The 22,278-nt window shown below is 39.0% G+C and overlaps 1 protein-coding gene across 5 annotated transcripts in view; it reads left to right on the top strand.

Annotated features, from left to right (window-relative positions):
- Window positions 1-4,782: 4,782 nt before the first annotated feature.
- Window positions 4,783-22,278, top strand: part of ttc21b (tetratricopeptide repeat domain 21B) — a 108,397-nt gene continuing 90,901 nt past the window's right edge. For 2 of the 5 annotated variants that reach the window (XM_072579496.1, XM_072579498.1), the window contains exons 1-7: window positions 4,785-4,998; window positions 8,047-8,176; window positions 8,285-8,395; window positions 10,503-10,669; window positions 14,236-14,358; window positions 17,871-18,028; window positions 18,640-18,724. In XM_072579496.1, coding sequence (XP_072435597.1) covers window positions 4,972-4,998; window positions 8,047-8,176; window positions 8,285-8,395; window positions 10,503-10,669; window positions 14,236-14,358; window positions 17,871-18,028; window positions 18,640-18,724 — 801 coding nt within the window. In that variant the 5' untranslated portion in view covers window positions 4,785-4,971. Of the gene's footprint in view, window positions 4,999-8,046; window positions 8,177-8,284; window positions 8,396-10,502; window positions 10,670-14,235; window positions 14,359-17,870; window positions 18,029-18,639; window positions 18,725-22,278 lie in introns of all 5 variants that reach the window. The other 3 variants (XM_072579501.1, XM_072579500.1, XM_072579497.1) reach the window with 3 other exon arrangements.

The raw sequence follows: 22,278 nt of genomic DNA on the forward strand, positions 1-22,278 counted from the left end.
ACTACTCAAGTTAAACTAACTGGCCTATAATTTCTGGGCCACTTGTTACAGCCTTTTTTGAATAAGAATATAATGTTTGCAATTCTCTAATCCTTTGGCATCATCCTTAAATGCAGGGAAGATTGAAAGATCTGCATCTGCAATTTCCAGCCTCACTTCCTTCTATATCTTGGAATGATCTCATCCAGTCCTAATGCCTTATCAACTTTAAGTGCAGACAACTTATACAAAACTTTCTCCATGTCAACTTTAAGCTTTCCTAGTGACTGAGGTACCTCCTCTGACACCGTGGTATGGACATCATCTGACTTGTAAATAAAGTAAATCCAATATTAATCTAACACCACCGCCATGCTTCCTGCCTCTAAGTGTAAGCTTTCTTCTGATTCCTAATCGATCCTACTCTTCTTTTTACTACCTTTTTACTACTGTTGTGCTCATAAAAGACTTTGGGATTTTATGTTAAGTCACCAGTCTTTTATCATCACACCTCTTTGCTTCTTCTATTTGCTTTCTCACCTCCCTTCTGAACCATGCATATTTAGCTTGGTTCTCAATCGATTTACAAACCAATAACTGTCATAAGAGTATTTTTGCAACTTTAATTTAACTTTTATCTCCTTTGCCATCTAGGCAAATCTGGGTTTCTGTGCCCTACCTTTCCCTTTTGAGGGAATATACCTTGACTCTACCCAAACTATCTCCTCCTTGAAGGTAACCTATTGTTCAGCTGTTTTCCTGCTAACCTTTTGTTCTGGTCTGTCAAGCTCAGCTCTGTTCTTGCTCCACTGAAGTCTGCTAACCACCAGTTGATTATTTTTATGCTGGGTTGACGAATTATAATTTTCTAATGTCATTGTAAACTTTATTATGTAATAATCATTGGTCCCTAAATGTTCCTCTGCTGTCACGTTATCCGCGTGGCCCAGCTTATTCCCAAGAACCAGGCCCAGCAGTGCATCCATTCTTGTTGGACTCAACACATCCTCTTTATGAAATTCTCCTTAACATCATTCAAAACTATTTGTCCCTTGATGCTTTTTACACAAGTATTATCCCGTTGATCTACAGGAAATTCAACCTATTATTATGCTTACACCACTCTGTAATCTCCTGTTCCTCTACATCATTCCCACTAGCTGGTAGTCTATGTATTACAACAATATCATTTCACCATTCTTACTTCTTATCTTTAGCCAAATCACTCTTCTGAAAAATCAACTTTGTTCAGTAGTGCAATGCTCTCCTAAGCCAAAATCAGCACTCCTCCTTTATTCCTTTCCTATCTTTTCTGAACACATTATAACCAGGAATATTTAACAGCCAGATCTGCCCTTACTTAAGCCAGGTCTTCATCATTGTCACAAGATCATAATCCTACATGGAAGGCAAATATACTCTGTGCATTCACAACATGCTGTTTAAGCGTGATTTAGATTTCAATATTCTCCCCCTTATTTTGAATTGAATTGAATTTATTGTCACATGTACCGAGGCACAGTAAAAAGCTTTGTCTTGCGAGCAATACAGGCAGATCACAGAGTTAAGTAGCATAGATAAGTAAATAATACGTAAACAGCCGGAAAAACAAAAACACATATAGGTGAATGTTAAGAGTTAGTGAGCCCATTCAGTAATCTAACAACAGTAGGGTAGGAACTGTTGTGAACCGACTGTTGCATGTGTTCAGGCTTCTGTACCTTCTCCCCAATGGTAGAGGTTGTAGAAAAACATTGCCAGGGTGGGATAGATCTTTGAGGATGCTGGCAGCCTTTCCTTGACAGCGGGCCTGGTAGATGGATTCTATAGGTGCGAGGGTGGTCTTTGTGATTGGCCTGGCCGAGTTCACCACTCTTTTTAACCGTCTCTGATCTTGAATAGTACAGTTGCCATACCAGGTAGTGATACAACCAGACAGAATGCTCTCAATGGTGCACCAATAAAAGTTGGCAAGGGTATTCACCATCATGCCAAATTTCCTCGGCTGCCTGAGGAACAGGAGATGTTGTTGGGCCTTTGTAACCAGTGTGTCCACATGAAAAGTCTGAGAAAGCTTATTGAGGATGTCCACTCCCAGGAGCTTGACACTCTCCACTCCTTCCACCTCTGTGCTGTTAATGTGTAGGGGGGCATGAGTAACATCCCGCCAAAAGTCAAAAATGAGTTCCTTGGTTTTGCCAGTATTGAGACCTAAGTTGTTCTCAGTGCACCATTTATCCAGGTCTTCCACCTCCCGTCTGTAGTCTGTTTCGTCACCATCTGAGATTTGACTGACTATGGTGGTGTCATCAGTGAAGTTGTTAATGGCATTAGTCTGGTATTTGGCGATACAGTCATAGATATACAGTGAATACAGTAGGGGGCTGAGTAAGTATCCCTGGGAGCTCCAGTGTTGAGTGTTAGTGACGATGAAATATTGTCCCCAGTCTTCACTGATTGTGGCCTGTGCATCAGGAGGCTGAGGATCCAGTTGCAGAGAGTAGGGCTTAGTCCGAGATCACTAAGTTTAGTAATCAGTCTCAAGGCGATAATAGTGTTGCAGGCTGAACTGTAGTCAATGAGTAGGATTCTTATGTAGCTTTCTAGGGATGACTGAAGGGCAAGTAATATGGCATCTGACATGGATCTGTTGGTCCAATAGGCAAATTGAAGTGGGTCAAAAGTAGTGGGGAGGCTGGTGTTGATTAATGCCATGACCAGCCTTTCAAAGCACTTCATGACCACCACAGTTAGAACCACTGGGTGGTAGTCATTGAAACATGCTGCATAAGCCTTCTTAGTCACAGGGATGATGTTGGCTCTCTTGAAACAGGCAGGGACAGTGGCCTGCTGCAGGGAGAGGTTTAAGATGTCCCGAGAAGACCTCTGCCAGTTGATCTGTGCATGCTCTGAGTGCACGGCCTGGTACTCCGTCTGGTCCCATCACTCTCCTTGGATTCACACGAAGGAAAACTGATCTGACCTCTGATGCAGTGACTATTGGGACTTGTCGGAATAGGTGCTACTTCTCCGCCAAACTTCTGCTCAAAGCGAGCATATAAGGCATTGAGACGATCTGGGAGGGATATGTCATCGTCTGCTATCTTGCACTGTCTCTTTTTAGAAACTGTGATGTCACTTAGTCCTTGCCATAGTCGCAAGGTGTCTGTCTAGGTCTCTATTTTGAATCGGTATTAGCCCTTGGCTGACTTAATAGCTCTGCGAAGGTCATACTTGGATTCCTTATATTTGAGTGGGTCTCCTGATCTGAAGGCCTCACCTCTGGTTTTTAGCAGGTTCTGTATGTCCTAATTCATCCAGGGTTTCCTGTTGAGGAACACCCAGATTGACTTCCTCATATGCAGTCCTCCACACACTTGCTGATAAAGTCTGTGATGGTGGTGGCGTACTCATCCAAGGTACCTGTGAACTGTTTGAACATGGCCCAATCAGCCGATTCCAGACAACACCGGAGTTGATCCTCTGCTTCCTCTGACCAGCATTTGATCTGTATCTGTGAGGGGGCCTTCAGCTTGAGCTCCTCCAACTTTTGACTACACCAACTTACTACTCTCTATTTTGATGATACCTGGCTCTCCAGTATTTTGTGAAATCTGGTATTAGTTTCTAATATTGTTTCCTGATTCCCACATCTCTGCTGAGTTAGTTTAATTCCTCATCAATGGCACTTCCTAAACGCCACAAAAGAAATTCTATGCCATCTGTCTCAGAGTCAGGCCCAGGAATCTAAAGCCCTCACCATGTTTTCAGTCATGCATTCATCTGGCTTGTTTTCCTATTTCTGAACTACTGCATGCGGCACTAGAGGCAGTCTGGAGATTACTACTTTATAAGTCCTCCTTGCTAGTTTTCTACCTACTTCATTTATTGAGTGGCAGATCATGTAGAGAAGGTGGTTGAAAAGGTGTTAGGATCCTGGGCTTTATAAGTAGAGGCACATAGAGTCATAGATATGTACAACATGGAAACAGACCCTTCGGTCCAACCTGTCCATGCCAACAAGATATCCCAACCCAATCTAGTCCCACCTGCCAACACCTGGCCCATATCCCTCCAAACCCTTCCTATTCATATACCCATCCAGATGCCTTTTAAATGTTGCAATTGTACTACCTCCATCACTTCCTCTGGTAGCTCACTCCATACATGTACCATCCTCTGCATGAAAAAATGTACCTTAGGTGCCTTTTATCTCTTTCCCCTCTCACCCTAAACCTATGCCTCTAGTTTTGGGCTCCCCCACCCCAGGGAAAAGATTTTGTCGATTTATCCTATCCATGCCTCTCATAATTTTGTAAACCTATATAAGGTCACCCCTCAGCCTCTGACACTCCAGGGAAAACAGCCCCAGCCTGTTCAGCCTCTCCCTATAGCTCAAATCCTCCAACCCTGGCAACATCCTTGTAGATCTTTTCTGAACTCTTTCAAGGCAAATAGTGAAAAACACAGGAGTTTATGTTGCTGCTTTATAAACACCGGTTTAGCTTCAGCTGGAGACTTAGCATCATTGATGATGTGAAAATTTTAGAGTTGGTGCAGAAAAGAAAGGTCCCATTGGTGAAGGATTTCAATTACACAGATAGATTGGAGAAGCTAGCAATGTCCTGATGGAAGATTGAGTGAATATTTGACATTAAAGGGTCAAGAGGAGAGACACAGAAAGTGGTATGAGGACGGGAAAAGGCTGGAATATTACTTCTGCGAGCCTGCATGCATTCGATGGGCTGAACGTCCTCCCCTGGTTCTCAGCCCGTTGGCCCACAGTGAACATGACAAGTGTGCAGCTCTCTGGGACAACAGGCAGTGTCTGGGAGGACAACTAAGGCATGAGCTATCGATCACCAGCGGCTGGATGGGCGGTGAGCGGCGGTCGGAGCTCGACTGTCGGTGTCTGTGTTTGGTAACTAGGAGACGGCGGAGAGAGAGAGGCCGCCGCCTGGAGCCCGGGCCCGAGCCTGAGCTTGAGCTGGGATGGCGGAGCAGGATTCGGCTACCCTGGTAAGGGAGGGAGGAAGGAGATAGAGGCTGCGGTGGGGAGGGGGTGGTGTCGCACTCTCTTGGTTCACTGCAGCTCCCTGCGTGAGGTGCACGGCCAGCCGCCTGTGGAGCGTCTGTTTCTTTTATTATTTTTGCAAATCTCTCGTCCCCCCCCCCACATTCCTGTGTTGGAAACAGACCACTTTCCATTGCTTCCACAATGCCTCACCCTCAGGGACAGCTGCCCTGGGCTCTGATTATCTGATCTGTATGGTTTCCTTCTCCATCAGTGTCACCCCACCTCTGGCTGACAGATGTGGTTCAGGTACAACCACAGACATGTACAGTCTCACTCTCTGTCTAGTGGCAATGATGTGCTGGTCACTCTGGGGGTATCATCTCATTAATCTCCATGGTCACCCCCATGATTGATCATTGGGTTTGAGTTTGTGTGAACTAGGTGCTTCAATGTGGATTTTGCTTGGTATGGCCATGCCTTGATCTTCCACTTGACATCCTACTTCATAAGTATTGATGAATAATGTTGGCCTTCCAGTTTGCGACAGACTCAATTAACTTTTCCAGATTGTGTAAGGCCTTAAATCTATTCCTCATCTGAATCTTGCAAGGACTGTTTAGCTGTTTATAATGTTTGCCAATTCCAATTACATTTGGTAATGTTTGCTGGACTCTGCTGCCATTTTGCTTGATTATTATCTGATTATTCATAAAAGTATCTCCAAAGGAGTATCACTGAATCACCTTTTCCAGATTCTTCAGCTTTGTTGTTTTTGCTGTTGATCCTTCATTTTGCCTCTGTATTAATCCTGCTGTTTCTTAAGTCCAAAGATGTGCAGGTTAGGTGATTTGTCCATACTTAATTGCCCATAGTTTCCTGGGATGTACACACCCCAGAAATCCATGTGCTGCTCACCTTAATTTTTGCTTTACATTGAGCCAATCAGTTAAAATCAGGCCTACGGTAATGTTACCTACTCAGTCACAGCTAGACTGCGGAAGAGGGATGTTTATGCTTTCTGTGCTGTCACTTGCAACCTCCCTTATTTTCCTTGGATCCACCAGCAATTCCCCTTGTTGCAAGTTATTTCATTCTGAACAATCATTTTGATGTTGCATATTAATGTCTTCCCAAAAAGTTGATAAACTCCTTTTATCTTCTGACCAGTTGCTGACTTATGTCTAGTTCAAAGGAGCACTGATGGGTTACATGCAAAGGAGACCAAGAGCTAAAAGCCACCAAGACCTCAAGTTATCAAGATTGAAGTGGGGGACAGTTTTGAAGCACATTTTGTTTCTCCCGTCACTCACCTAAGATCGTCTATACATTAATATTGTGGATTAAGACTGAGATTTTATGAAACACCTTCTGTTGTCACCTTTTCCATTATCCTTGCTGTTGGCCATATCAACTCCTTTCACCCTACTTCCAAAAAGCTGTATTTCTGTATTTCTACCATTCCCCATATTGTGTTTTCCAAGCTCATGTTTTCAATTAGATCCATTTTCAATTCCCTCAAATCAAGTAGTAACTTTTCGATTATCTTTCTTGGCCCTATTATTTGCTGACATTATTGCCTTTGTTCAGGTATTTTTCTTTATCAGTACCATTGTGCTGACACAAGAGGACACGAGGAAGTAACAAAGTCATTGATATGTCAAGTGAATAGGCAAAGATGTGGGAAATTAAGTATAATGTGTGAATATTTGAAATTGTCCATTTCAGTAGGAAGAACAAAAAGAACCATACTGTCCATATGTAGAACTGTGAGATTCAGAGGGATCTGAGTGTCCTCATGTATTTATTGCAAAAGTTGTGTATATACATATGGCAAGTAATTGGGTTATTAAATAGTATGTTATCATTTATTGCATAGGAGAATTGAATACAAAAGGAAGGATACTATGCTTCATTTATACACAGCACTGATTAAACTGTGTCTGGAACACTGCACTGTATTAGGTTAATATCTGGATCGAGAGGTTGCCTTATGAGGAAAGGTTGGACAGATTACGCTTGTATCGAGAAGAGTAAGAGGTGACTTGATTGAAAGAAGTTCTGAGAGAATCTAGATCTAGCGGTCATTGTTTAAAAATCAGAGATTGTACATTTGGAACTAAGATTAAGCTGTTACTCTTTCTGAGATTAAAGAGTCTTTGGAACTCTTGCTGAAAAGCAGAATCCCTGAATATTTCAGGCAAAGGTTGATAGATTCTTCTTAAGCAAAGGGTTGAAATGTTATTAGTAGTAGGCAGAAATGTAGATCTGGGGTTATAATCAGATCAGCCATGATCTTATTGAATAGCGGAGCATGATCGAGGGGCTGAATGCTTTACTCTTACTCCATGATTTATATGTTTATATCAATCTCTTCCTCAAAAGCTATGCATTTTGATCTATTCATGCTGTTTACATTCCCTGTTTTCTTTCCTCTTAACTTTCCTTTCCTTGCTCAAGAAACATCTGATCATCATTTGGCATTTTCTTCTGTTTATAAAGGTGGGATTGATAATTTGAATGAAAAATTGTAGCTGTAAATGAAGGTCATACGTTTCCCAATGCAGCATGCTAGATGATATGGCATAACACTTTGCTGTTGTAAATGGTGATGAAAATCTGGAAATTCGTAGCTGGGTGGGTGATGTGACATTGTTACAATGGAGTATTATTCTAACCAAATCTAATATTTCTGTAATCATGAATCTCTGCTAGACACAGGAGGTATCTATGAAAGAATTTGTCATCCAAATATAAGATTGTAACTGTTCCCATGCCCCCTGCCATTATCTAGAGTTATAAAAATGTTCAGTCTGTACATTTTATGTTGCTTATTTGCATTCCTTACTATCTTGGTGTGCAAAATGGTTAATGAGGTCTGAACTTGTGACAGCATATATAGTCTTCATATAAATCAGCCAGTTGTATGTGGGGTAATTGAATGGAAGAAAACCATCATGTGAAAAGAACGCCAAGTGGATGAGGAGCAAGTACTTGGAGAAGACTTCAAAGAAAAATTCCATGTACTTATTTGAATATTTTTACTTTTGCAGGCTTTAATAAACTATTACTGCCAAAAGAAATATTTTAATCACATCCAGATTGCAGCAGATGAGGGGCTCAAAAAATATGGCAATGATGCGGTGTTCTTATTTTTTCATGCTTATGGTGTCCTTCTGGAAGGTAATTCATTACAAAGTAACTGCATAATGTATCTTTATAATGTTCAAGTACCAACCAATAACAAAACTTATTTAATCATTCAAAAATGTCTTTATTGTGCATATGAAGATCGAATTCAAGAAGCTATCCGTGAGCTCGAGACCGTTAAAGAAAAGTCAGATGTGTCTCTGTGCTCTATAATGGCTCTAATCTATGCTCATAAGAAAAGCTTAGCACCAGGTGAGTGTACATTATATACATAGTCTAATAGTAAAGTTCAGAATAAAGGCAGTAAACCTAAGAGGTGAAGTACGTTCCTGCGTTACAAATGTGTTTAATTTAGATTTGATCTTATTTATAATACTGTGATGTAATCAATTTCTTTTACCTATATCTGCATTTTGTGTGTTTGAAGAGGTGTGGAATGACAGTTGATTCACTGGAGATTGTAATATTCAAGACAAAGAATATTCCGATGGTTATTACATTTAATTTTGCCTTGCTACAGGATGGGTTTGTTGGGATGTTTCAATAGGTCACGTGAATCAACTCATTAAACAGTCAGAGTGTTAATTAGTAGCAGGATTGGAAATTGGGATTTTGAGATTCCATGCAGGAAAACTGCTTTTACTTAGTTGCTTAGCAACTGGCGCTTAGGAAGCTGTTCAGGAGCTTAAAGGTCAACAAGCGGATGTTGGTTGCTGGGCAGTTGGGGCTTAGAAAGACCTGTCACAGGGTAGTTCTGCTCGGAGCAACTGGAGAGCTGGAATTAAATACTAGATCAGAGTCTTGTGAATCCAGTGGCAAAGTCCCATGAAAAGAGAGTGAGCAGTTGTTGGGCAAGTATTTAGACAGACACTAGAACAGGCAGAGAATAGAGGGATATGGACGATGTACAGGCATATGGGATTAATTTAGCATAGCATCATGATTGGCACAGATAAGGTGGACCTAAGGGCCTGTTCCCATGCTGTATTGCTTGATGCTCTATGTAGTCATTGAGGTAGCCTAAGGCTTTTGAGGGAAATCAGAGACTAGATCTTTGAAAGGGAAGAACTAAATACCTTCTGAGGATGACAGTGTTAAAGAGTTCACCTGGGTCTGGGTTTGTTGCTGAGAAATTTGTGGAATCTGTCTTCTTTGCATCTGCTATTTAATAGGTACTTTGAGTTTTGTTTGGCCACAGTTTTTCAGTTAATTCATGTCTTCATTTTCTGGATGTTACAAGAGCTATTGTAATTTGCTTTGATGCATTTTTGTAGTAAACTTTATTCTGCTTGTTTAAAAACTATGGAATGTTATGCCTTTATTCTCTTAGCAAAACGGGGAATTCAGATTTTGCCGATTTTAAACAAAAACTTATTGGCCCCTAACTGAATAATAAACAAATTTGAGGATCTAGCCTGAGATTAAAAACTATCTGACCAACTTGTTTTTACATTTTAAATATGTGCCTACCTAATTTCTGTTTGTTCGGTTTATTTATGAACATCTGAAACCCTGTAATCTGACTTTTCACCTAATGACAAGAATGCCGCCTTATATCAGCTTCATGATAAATATATGACTACTGTATGCATTATTTTAAAGAAAATTAACACTGTAGAATGTAAAAAAATTTTTTAGAGTATTCTAAATTCAATGAAGACTGTTATATTGATAGTTTAATTTTCACTTTATTGTATTTATAGCTTATTCTTTTCTGAAAATATATATATTTTTCTTCAGAATGAAACTATAAACTTTGGTATTTTTCCTTTTTCTGAAACTACCAGGTTTTAGCATTTTCTTTTTATTATTATTGAGAATGTGATTCCCATGATACATTTTTGCTAGTTGTTTTTCCTGTCCTCCTTTAGAAGTTATTAGATATTTGCTGCAGCATGAATTCAGTCACCCTAAAGTTGTCACTATTTAAGTCTAAATTTTGAGTAAACTCTGGGGCTGCATGTTAGGGTAACAACTGAGCCAGATAATACTCAGCAGTGGGAACTCTGGATGCATTCATCTGTATAATTCCGATGCTGTAGTTCCATGAGTGCTGCTTCAATTGAGATTGGTTATCTCAACACCAAGTTGGACTAAAACTATGACATTGGTGTTGTGCATTATTTGACCACTCTCTGGGCATTGTTCTCAACCATTGGAGAAACAAAACTTTACATCTTAAAAACTTTTGTTAATATCTTCAAAAACTTTAAAGATATTAGCTGCAAGATTCAAACAGATTTTCATTAAACAAAATATGCCATAAAATAAAAGCTTATTATATCACATTGATGAGCATCAAATAATTCCATTAGTTACAGAAACCCTGAAATTGATTTGTTTTTGCATTGATTAAAAGATCGTGATGCCATTCATGAGCTTGATAGCAAACTAAAAGAAGACCGGAAAACTGCAGGACAAATGGCATTGTATTTTGCGGGCCTCTTCCTTTGGCATATTGGGCGGCATGATAAAGCTCGCGAATACGTTGATAGAATGATTAAGCTTTCTAATGGAGCAAAAAAGGTTAGTATATTTTCTATACATAATGCATATGAGAAATTGGTAATATCAACAAAAGTAGAATTGCGTAGATGAACATCCATTTTTGCCACTGATGTACCATGTTAAAGTGTATATAAATTCCTGCAAAAAATGGCTGAGACCCATGTGTGTATGAAGATATCCACTTTCAAAATTGTGATATTGTCCTTGTGAAATTAATTATATCCGAGTACATAGAGGAAATCTTGTCTGACGTCTCTGTGGGCTTTAGAACATTGTTAGCAGGTTCAAATAAAGGTCAGAAGCCTGCACTCTGTGTAATTGTAATCCTTTTTGTGAATTGGCCAATTAATGGCCAATGTTTGGGAAATTCCATTTGGCAACTGACAATAATCTTTAATGGGCCTTTAATGAATAATGAATTCAAATAGGTTACCTGTAGCACATGGTGGGTGAGCATGTCTGTTGTCCTGCCATTCCCTGAGCTCCATACTGCCTCGAATTAATAGCTTGTGGTTTCAAGCAGCACACTGATTTGTTAGGATGAATTTACTTATTTACTTTGTCTGTGCCCACGCCATTGAATGTAAAAATTCAGCCAATTCTCAATTGCGTTCAGTTAAGTACATTGGCTACAATTTGTTAGATTGTTGTTGTAACTTATTTTACACAAATTTGTGTGTCATAATTTTTGTTTGAGGCATCGTGAGACAACTGTATGTATAACTGCTTCCTATAGCAACAATACAAATTTGCTCTCAACACTTTTTTTTTATCCATTACACTAATGCTGAAAATGCGAGATGTACAGTATAAATTAAATATTCTTTTTTATTTTAGTTTAGCCTTTTAGCATTTTTCTTCCAGCTGTTTTCCGTTCACATTCAAATTGTAGTAATATATTTCTCTGTGCAAAGGAAAATGTATGTCATCCTAATTATTAAATCTAATTTTGATTATACTTTGTATTTGAAATGTAGAGAAGCTTAAGTGGTTCCAAATGATTTTGAAATATATCATATTTATGTTGCAGTTTATTTATACTTGACAGTGAATTTATCTATTGGTAGCAAGGTTTCAGCTTTAAAAGTTCAGAAACATTATGGAGTATTTACTCAGCAGTTATTTACATTAAATTAAGCCCTTCAGTTTTAACAGATGTTTGATTAAAGATTAAATTTCGGTGCGAGGGATACCACCTTCTAAAGTAGAGAGTATACCTTTATAGTCCAAAATTAAAAAGCCTCCCAATTAGCTGGTCTGTTATATTTATCGGACTGTATACACCTGATGCCAGACTTAAAACAGTTGACTCTCAACTGTCCTGTCATTAATTAGGGATGGACAATAAATGTTAGCCTAGCATGAGGCCGTCATCCTGTGAATGAATAATAATAAAAAAAGTTCTGCTAAATGCCACTTGTGAACAATTATGCATAGTATAAACATGATAATGAGATTATTCTTGCTTTCTGTTTCTGTTTTTTTTGTTGCTGAATGCAGGTTTAAATAAGTAGCAATAAGTGCAAAAAATTCCAAGAGAGTATTTTAATCCTTGTGTTATAAGCTCATCAACATGTTGTAAATTATATTGTTAGTGAGGATTTAGCTTTACTGAACCATTTGACAGTAAAAATGATCTGATCTTTTAGCTTTTGTTTCTTCTGTGGTTTAATGTTACTAAACCACAATTTTTCTTTAAATAAACTAGATTTAATCCTGTTATTCACTGATCCACTACCTGTGGATGCACATACTTGTGAGGTTGGCCTAAGATCCCTTTTTTGTAATTTCATTGACTCACCAAGCATCACAGTAAATAGGGGGGGTTGGTTTGGATCATTGTCCGCATGTTTGTTATCCGTGGTAAGTTTATGCTCCTATCTCCAGAGATGATGAGAATTTGGTGCAGTATATCTCACTGGCATGTTGCTTGTGGTGATTCAGAAGATATGCTGGAGGCCTTAACTCATATTTTGTCAACTGATTCAGCTGCAGAAGTAAAAAAATACAAAGCAAAGTACTGCAGATACTGGGAATCCAAACTGTGAACAGAAAGTGCTAGAAGCACACCGAGAAAGTTAATGTTTAGGACTGATAACCTTTCATTAGAGAGTTCTAACTTAAACTGATTATTGCTCATCTGTCTGCAGAGCATTTTATTTTCTGTCTTTATTTTGGTAACTACTACTATTTGATTATTTCTGTGAAAACAGATCTCTGAGTGCTCCTCTGGATCAACTGTTTTGTAATACGTTTTGGGGGCATCAAGCTGCTAGACTAAGTAAACTTTGAGAATGGAGCCACGACACAATTTCTGCCATGTCACTGACAGTGATGTCATAGACACTGTGACTGTTTGGGTAATAAGTGCAGTTGCAGTGGCAGCCAATTTAAGACATGGATCTTCCATGAACTGCAATGGTTTTAAAAAGGAACAAAAATGCTACATTACAACGGTGATGAAAGTGACATAGATTAAGTGACAGTCAGAGCTGAAGTTAACATTTCAGCAAAGGGCAATGAAACCAGTCTGCTTGACCCTTTGGGAGCCTTCATCTATTTAATGTACACCATGATGAGCATCTTCAAATGCTAAAGATGACACGTTACCTACAATCTAAGTCTGCATCAGAAAAAACTTCAGATGGAATATCCAAACAAATATACTACAATTTCAAGACTTTTTCTTTTTGGCAAAATAGAACTAAAGATGCATAAGATGCTCAGGTCGAGAACAAATATAATTGTGCCAGGATGTTTTCGCTTTTTCTCTCTCTGTCTCTCTGTCTATGTCTTGCAAGACAAGAAGTGCTTGGTGACACTGACTGCCATACTGATAAGGAGCATCAGAAACTGACAGCTTAAAATATAACTGCAGTATTCGCTACTATGTCCAATAAATTGACTGACCAGTTGTCTTCTCAGGTTAAAACCGTAAACCTCAAAGATATCTAAAACAATTTTAAACCATGTATTTTTTAATCGGAATATAACGACTTTGTACCTGTGTGTGAGAGAGTCCAATTGATTTCAGGAAGGCCATCTGCTTAACACTGCATCTTTATTATGTTTCTCAGTACTGTCAAGAAATAAGCTCGTTCATTTTTAACGCCAGGAAACCTTGTAATAGGCTTCTTACCATACTGAAAAAAACTAATTAACTACAAGTTAATTGATGAAGGGTATAATTTCATGTTAAAAGGAACTAGACCATTTTGTGACCAACTGAAATGCCTGAAAAGAACGGGAGCTGGTTCATTTCTTCTCACCTGGTTGTATCGACAGTAATAAGCTTGCAGCTGCTTTAAGTGCAGTTTTAGGTTCCAGAATGTTTGCATACCAGTCAAAAAAAGAAAGATATTGATGCCTCAGAATTTTACTTTGTTCTTGAAATTTAATCAGAGTCGATACTGATTTAATGTCTTGGCCCCCACCTGATAAATGGTGACCCTCAGGTTAAATTAACCACCATTAGTCTTGGTGTAATGAGATAGCAGCCTTATGGTTCTCTGGGACTATGGTGACTTTACTCTTTTTATTAGGTGCATATATCAATGTGATGATTCATGTACTGTCATTTATAGGGCTTGATTTTGAAAGGATGGATTGAGCTAACCTGTGGGAGAGATGCATATGCTAAAAAGGCCATCAAATATTTTGATGAAGGAAACCAAGGTGGAAATGATGTATTTGCTATGATGGGCAAGGTGAGTTAAAAATGTACAAATAAAACAGATTAAGTTGGACTTCAGTGATAGCACTATATGGATGACAGACAAGACTAGTGCTGAAATTATTGCAAAATTGTTTGACTATATTTTCAATAAATGTTCCTCAACATTAGTAAGCAATTATTTGTAGAACTAATTCCTCAAGTTGTGTGTTCTACTCTGACCCTGCACATTGCATCCTTCTAATTTAACAAAGGTAAAAAAAAAGTTTTGTTTCAAAATGTCTTTTTTTGTCTCTTTTGAGTGCACACTCTTTCTGTCACTCAATCATGTTTTCTTTCTTGGTTCCTGTAACATATTCATTTTGCATATGCCTGTTTGTTCTGATCCCAGTTAAGATTCTTTTTAAGATAAAAATCAAAAATTCTGGTTGACAGAAAGATTGAAACCAAAAGATTTCATGGTTTAAAAACCAAAATTATTTTGATGGCGAAAGCTAATTCTGTGAGGACATGGATTCAGAACTCATCATGGTGGCTGGTGGTATTTTAATTCAATTAATAAGTCTAGAATTGAAAAGTAATCTCAGTAATGGTGATCTTGAATCACCTGGTTCATTAGTGTCCTTTAGGAAGGACATTGACAATCCTTACTTGGTCTGTATTATGTGTGATTCCAGTTGCACAGGTTGACTGTTAAATGCCTTCTAACATTAGCAAGCCAACTCAGTTCAAAGGCATATAGAATAGCAAACAAATTCTAGTCTTGCTGGCAATGCCCACATCTCTTAAAAGAATCAGTTTAAACATTAGGCAAACATTTATATTCAAACCCTGAATACAGTCCCGACTAAGGTGATGCAAAAGAATATTACACTTGTGGCCAATCTACCTTTTGTAGAAACCTTCTCAAGAACACAAAGGAGCTTCACAACTTTATCCTCGCTAAATTTAAGCATAGAGCAAATTTTCCAAGCTCCGTCTGAAAGTGGCGATTAATTCAAATCAGCATCTAAACTGCTAGCCATTCTCTGACCCATGTTAATAAAGCCTTAGTTCTCTAGTTAAAGTTTTTTGTTCTTTTGCCATTTGAAACTTCAATTCTAGTTTGAACATCTCTTTTTCTGCTTTTTCCTCTTTTGCATTTCAGTTGACTCATCTGCAACAGAATCCGAGCTATCTCAGTCTGCATTTTATCTTAATGAGGATTTTCTTCTTCGAATTTGAAATACTATGCTCCTGCTTCAATTGATTGTTTTTTTTTTATTTGTTCTTTTATTGCCATGAACCAAACTTTTGTTAATTGTTGAAAATCACTTAAGGATAAATCTTCCCTCCATGAGAAACTTCAGTAATTGACAAAGCCCTGTTGCTTTCTAATAGATCCAGTAAACTTCATCATGAAATCCAAACACTGGCAAATCCCAGTACCTATAGCCATCTGTGGATTCAAAATCCCACTAAGATTCTTTTTTTTAATCTTGGTCAAGATCTTTTATTAAGAAAAGTAATCTGAGATTTCAGATACTTATTGAAAGAATTAAGCTGCAATAATTTTATTATGTGTACTATATTACACATAAGTAGTACACAAAACAAAAAATTAAATACTCTTTGATAACCACATAATTTAAAACCCAGCATCCATATAATTTAAACATCAATTAACAGGCAAATTGTAGTTAATTTATAGTCTATAAATTATACATCAAATAACAAATGCTATTAAGACAGAAATTGACTTGGATGTGCATCCATAGGTGTTGTTAATCTCAGTCACAAAGCCCTTCAGAACTCAATTTATAACCTCTTCTGAGATTTAACTTGAAAGCAGTGCACAGCCAGCCAAGTTATGTTTGAATGCTCTTCAAAAGTATTACACGTCCACAGAACCTCTTCAACACTGTTTACAATGTCCTTGGTGTCATAGATAAATCATTGTTACCTTCATATAAGACTTGGAGGTGCCAGTGTTGGACTGGGGTGGGCAAAGTTAAAAATCACGCAACACCAGGTTATAGTCCAACAAGTTTATGTGGAAGAAGCTCCACTCCTTAACCAGGTGGTTGTAGAGAATAAGATCATGATGACAGAATTTTTTGCCAAAGAAGTCCAGTGTCATGGAGCTGTGATACATTAAGCAATTTTAGATCAAATCTTCCATCATTTAGAACATTCTCAAGTTGGCTCAGTTTTTCTAATGATAGGTGTGAAGTATGTCTGTGTTCCAATGTTGAGTCAGACTGACAGGCCCGTTGCATAGTTTTAGAATTTTACATGGATCCGTCCAGTTTTTGAGCAAAATAAAATGTAATTCTGCAAAAACAATTTTCTGCAAAATGTTGCAGTATTACATTTTATTTTGCTCAAAAACTGGATGGGTCCATGTAAAACTTTGTACAGCTATGCAGAGTGCTTGTCAGTCTGACTCGACATTGGGACACCGACAGGCTTCACACCTATCGTTAGAAAAACTGAGCTATTTTGAGAATGTAATTTGAAAGAAGTTCTGGAATTTACATATCAAAGAACAGAATCCAGCATATCCTATTCTAAAAGATGAAAGATTTGAACTAAAATTGTTTAATGTATCACATCTCAATGACACTGGAATTCTTCGGCAATAAATTCTGTGATTATGATCTTATTCTCCACAACCACCGGATGAAGGAACAGTGCCTTGAAAGTTGGTGCTTCCAAATAAACCTATTGGACTATAACCTGGTGTTGTGTGATTTTTAACTTCATATAAGATAAACAGCTGTGGAAAATCAGCTTCTAGATCTAGCTTCCATCATCTTTGGCCTACCTGTAACAGCTTACTGGGCTCACGATTTCAGTCTCTCTCAAGCAACCCCTTGAGACCGAGTGACATGTTTTCACTACGGAGTTGTGTCTCTGAGATGACCAAACTGTCCAATGCTGGATCCATACACCGTGCTGCAGATGGTGTTTGAAGAGGCATGCATGTGGGATGCTTGGGTATTTGCACACCGTTTCCACTTTTTGTGCTGGGCCTCTGCCTGAACTGTCAGAGATATTCAAGATGGTTGACAAATTTGTAGATACTTCTCCAGTTTGGGTGGTCTTGGGCAGGAGCTTCCACAAGTGGCTAGGTTTGTTGCAATTTTTCACGGAGGCTTTGGGAAATCCTTGAAGTGTTTCCTCTGCTGTTCTATTGCTGTGTCAAAGCTTGGAGTGGAGAGGTTGTTTTGGAACTCATACGCCAGGCATGCAGACAATGTCACCCACCTAGCCTCTGGTTGGGGTACATAACTAGTGTCTCATTGTTGGGGATGTTAGCCTGAGGGAGGAGACTGATATTGGAGCACCTAACCTGTGTGACAGAGTAAAAGTTGAAAGATTTCCCACTTAAATGGAAATGCATTTACAACTTCACAAGTGCACAATGGAAGTTATAATATGGGATTTTATAGATAGTCCTGTGATCTTGATCCTCCCAAAATTATAACTCTGTTAAGGCATTTAAATAGTGTTTTTTTTGCATTTTAATTTTTGTTCCAGAATATTATTTCTTTTTGATAATAGGTACAATATCTTGAGATACGTCAGAACTACTCTGGAGCTTTGGATATGGTAAACCAGATAATAGTTCATTTTCCTGGCTTCCTGCCAGCTTTTGTGAAAAAGGTAGAACTCCAGCTAGCCCTGCAGGATTGGGACCAGACAATCGAGACAATACACAGGTAAAGAAACCAATTTAGTATTGAATCAGTCTTATCAAATCTTAGCAGTGAGAGAATAGACTAGAATGTTGTGTTGGAGCTGCTTATTCTTACGATAAAGGAGAAATCTCAGTCTGCGCATAAGTTGCAATAAATCATCTCCAGTCAGTCTCTGTGGAATAAGATTACAGTAGTTAGTTGCATGTGTCCATTACAAATTTTCAAAGGTATAAGAATATTACCGTTTTCTAATATTAAAAACAATTAAGAATGTAAGTTTGTGTAAAGTTCAGAAAAATCAATAGATGTTGATTCAATTAAGGATAAAGTCAATTCTCGGGAATGTTGGAAATATTGTTAATGTATTTATAATTTGATATAGATACTTCCAACATGTTAACAATTTCACTGCTACAGGAAAAGTAGAAGTTGCTTGGAAAATATATTTTTTGATGCAGAGAATTGAGCAATTCCTATTCTTAATTTTAAATTTGTCTTAGCATTTATATTCTCCAAAAGCAGTATTTCGTGAGAAGAGTTTGTCAGTGAGTAAAATTTAATCTACCTCGTAAATATTAGAGATTGAGATTCAATATGGTAATTAAAGAAAATACTCTCGATTCCTATTACAGACTCTTACAGAAGGATAGTCATAATTTTGAAGGTCTGGGGATGCTGGCCCTTCATTCTTTATGCAGAGAGGGAAATATTAAGGAGGTATGGAAAAAGTTTTATTGAAGCACCAGTTAACAAGTATTCTATTACTTATGATGTCAGTGCTTGTCAGATCCAACATTTTGTCAGAAAAAAATCTAATCAGACCCTTCAGCCCTCGTGCAGACTAACCCACATACCCTTCATTGCACTGTATTCCATGTGCCTATCCAAGAGTTGCTTAAATGTCCCTAATGTATCTGACTCTACTACCACTGCTGGCAGTGCATTCCACACACCCACCATCTGTGTAAAGAACCTACCTCTGAAATCTCCCCTAAACCTTCCTCCAATCACCTTAAAATGATTCCCCCTCATGACGGACATTTCCGCCATGGGAAAATTCTGGCTATCCACTGTACCTATGCCTCTCAATATCTTGTACACCTTGATCAAGTCACATCTCATCCTCCTTCGCTCCAGTGAGAAAAACTCTAGCTCCCTTAACCTTTCTTCATTAGACATGCCCTCCAGTCCAGGCAGCATCTTGGTAAATCTTCTGTGCACCCTCTCTAAAGCTTCTACATCCTCCCTATAATGAGGTGACCAGAACTGAACACATTATTCCAAGTGTGGTCTAACTAGGGCTGTACAGAGCTGCAGCATAACCTTGCGGCGCTTAAACCCAATCCCCCTGCTAATGAAAGCCAACATGCCATATACCTTCTTAACAACTCTATCAACTTGGGTGGTGGCAACTTTGAGGGATCTATGGACATGGACCCCAAGATCTGTCTGTTCCTCCACACTGCCAAAAATCCTGCCTTTCACCCTGTATTCTGCATTCAAATTCAACCTTCCAAAGTGAATCACTTCACACTTTGAGTTTGAGCTCTATCTGCCACTTATCAGCCCAGTTCTGCATCCTGTCAATGTCCTGTCAACCTACAACAGCCCTCGAAACCATCCACAACTCCACCAGCCTTCCTGTCATTGGCAAACTTACTAACCCGCCCTTCCACTTCCTCATCCAAGTCATTTAGAAAAATCACAAAAAGCAGAGATCGCAGATCCGATCCCTGCGGAGCACCAATGTTCACCAAGCTCCAGGCTGAATATGTTCCATCTACTACCAACCTCTTTCTTCGATGGACCAGCCAATTCTGTATCCAGACAGCCAGATTTCCCTGCATCCCAAGCCTCCTTACTTTCTGAATGAGCCTACCATGGAGAACTTTATCAAACGCCTTGCAAAAATCTAAGTACACCACATCCACTGCATACCGTCATCAATGTGTTTTGTCCCATCCTCAAATAATTCAATAAGGTTTGTGAGGCATGACCTGCCCCTCTCAAAGTCATGCTGACTATCTCTAATCAAACTATGATTTTTCAGTGATCATAAATCCTGTCTTTCAAAGTCCTCTCCAATATTTTGTGCAACACTGATTTAAGAGTGACAGGTCTGTAATTCCCAGGATTATCCCTATTTCCTTTTTTGAACAAGGGAATCACATTTGCCACCCTCCAATCATCTGGCACTACTCATGGACAATGACGATGCAAAGATCATTGCCAAAGGCGCAGTAATCTCTCCCCTCGCTTCCTGTAGTAACCTAGAGTATATCCTGCCTGACTCAGGTGATTTTTCTATCCTTAAATTTTCAGCACATGCTCCTTCCTAACATCAACCTGTTCAAGCATATCAGTCTGTTTCGTGCTGTCCTCACAAACTTAACGGACCCTCTCACTAGTGAATACTCAAGCAAAGTATTCGTTAAGAACCTCCCCTACATCCTCCGACTCCAGGTGTAATTTCCCTCCCCTATCTCTGATCGGCTCTGCCCTCACTCTGGCCACCCTCTTGTTCCTCACATAAGTGTAGGACGCCTTAGGGTTTTCCTTAATCTTACCTGCTAAAGCTTTCTCATGCATTTTTCTGCCTCTCCTAAGTCCATTCTTCAGCTCCTTCCTGGCTACCTTGTAATCCTCTAAAGCCCTTGGTCATGTTTTTTTGTAGATTACTTACAGTGTGGAAACAGGCCCTTCGGCCCAACAAGTCCACACTGACCCGCCAAAGCGCAACCCATCCATACCCCTATATTTACCCCTTCACCTAACACTACGGGCAACTTAGCATGGCCAATTCACCTGACCTGCACATCTTTGGACTGTCTGATCCTTGCCTTCTCAACCTTAAGTAAGCTTTCTTCTTCCACTTGACGAGGTATTCCACATTCATTGTTACCCAAGGTTCTTTCAACCTACCATCCCTTTCTTGTCTCAGTGGGACGAACCTGTCCAGCACTGTAAGCAAGTGCTTCTTAAACAACCTCCACATTTCTATGGTATATTTCCCTGCGAACATCTGTTCCCAATTTAGGCATCCCAGTTCCTGCCTAATAGCATTGTAATTCCCCCTTCCCCAATTAAACACTTTCCCATACTGTCTGCTCCTATCTTCTCTCCTTAAGTATAGTAAAGGTCAGGGAGTTTGAAATCACTATCACTGAAATGCTGTCTCACCGAGAGATTGTACACCTGGTCTGGGTCATTGCCAAGCACTAAATCCAATATGGCCTCTGCTCTAGTTGGCCTATCTAGAGTAAAGAACCCTTCCTGGACACACCTGACAAAAACTTCTCAATCCAAACTATTTGAACTAAGAAGGTTCCAATCAATATTAGGGAAGTTAAAGTCACCCATGACAACAATCCTGTTACTTGTACACCTTTCCAAAATCTGCCTCCCAATCAACTCATCTGTGTCTCTATTGCTAGTGGGGGGCCAGTAGAAAACTCCCAATAACGTGACTGCTCCTCTCCTGTTTCTGACTTCCACCCATACTGACCCTGTAGACAAACCGTCCTCGTCGACCTCCCTTTCTGCAGTTGTAATACTATCCCTGATTAGCAATAGTACTCCACCACCTCTTTAACCCCCCCCCCTCATATGTTACTACGATCTGTATCTATAAATTCAAGTGCTAGTTTTATAAAATGTCCTCTGTATCATATTCAAATCATCTGCAGTGATTTTTGAATGAAATGCTTAGAGATTTTCAGAATTTGTAAATGGAGGATTACTCGATACTTTGTCAGGATTGCGAATTATGAGTTTATGTAATGTGCATCCTCCAGTCAAAATTGAAATTCTAATATCTCCAATAAATATTTATGAATGCACCCACAAAAGTCAGGACCTCTTATGATGAGACAATGGTTTAGTAGCAATGTCATTAGACTGGTAATCTAGTTGTTATGGGGACACGAGATTGAATCTCAATTGCAGATGGTGAAATTTGCTTTCACGATAAATGTAAAGTTGAAAGCTAGTCTAAAAGAAATGATGCAACCATTTTTCATTCTGTATCAAATTCTGAAAAGCTACCTGCTTCACTAATGTCCTTTTTAGGGAGGAAGACAAAGGCTGTTGTTACTTGATATTCCTTACATATTACTCCAGAGTCTCAGCAAAATGCTTGACTTTTAACTAGCCTCTGAAATGGCCAATCAAATCACTCAGTTCAAGGCAATTAGGGTTAGACAATTTATGCTCATGAGGGTGATGGTCATATCCATGTACAAATAAAAAATGCACAATTATCAATTTTAGTT

This window comes from Chiloscyllium punctatum, chromosome 10 (genome assembly GCF_047496795.1).
Source record: "Chiloscyllium punctatum isolate Juve2018m chromosome 10, sChiPun1.3, whole genome shotgun sequence".
Taxonomy (NCBI): Eukaryota; Metazoa; Chordata; class Chondrichthyes; order Orectolobiformes; family Hemiscylliidae; genus Chiloscyllium; species Chiloscyllium punctatum.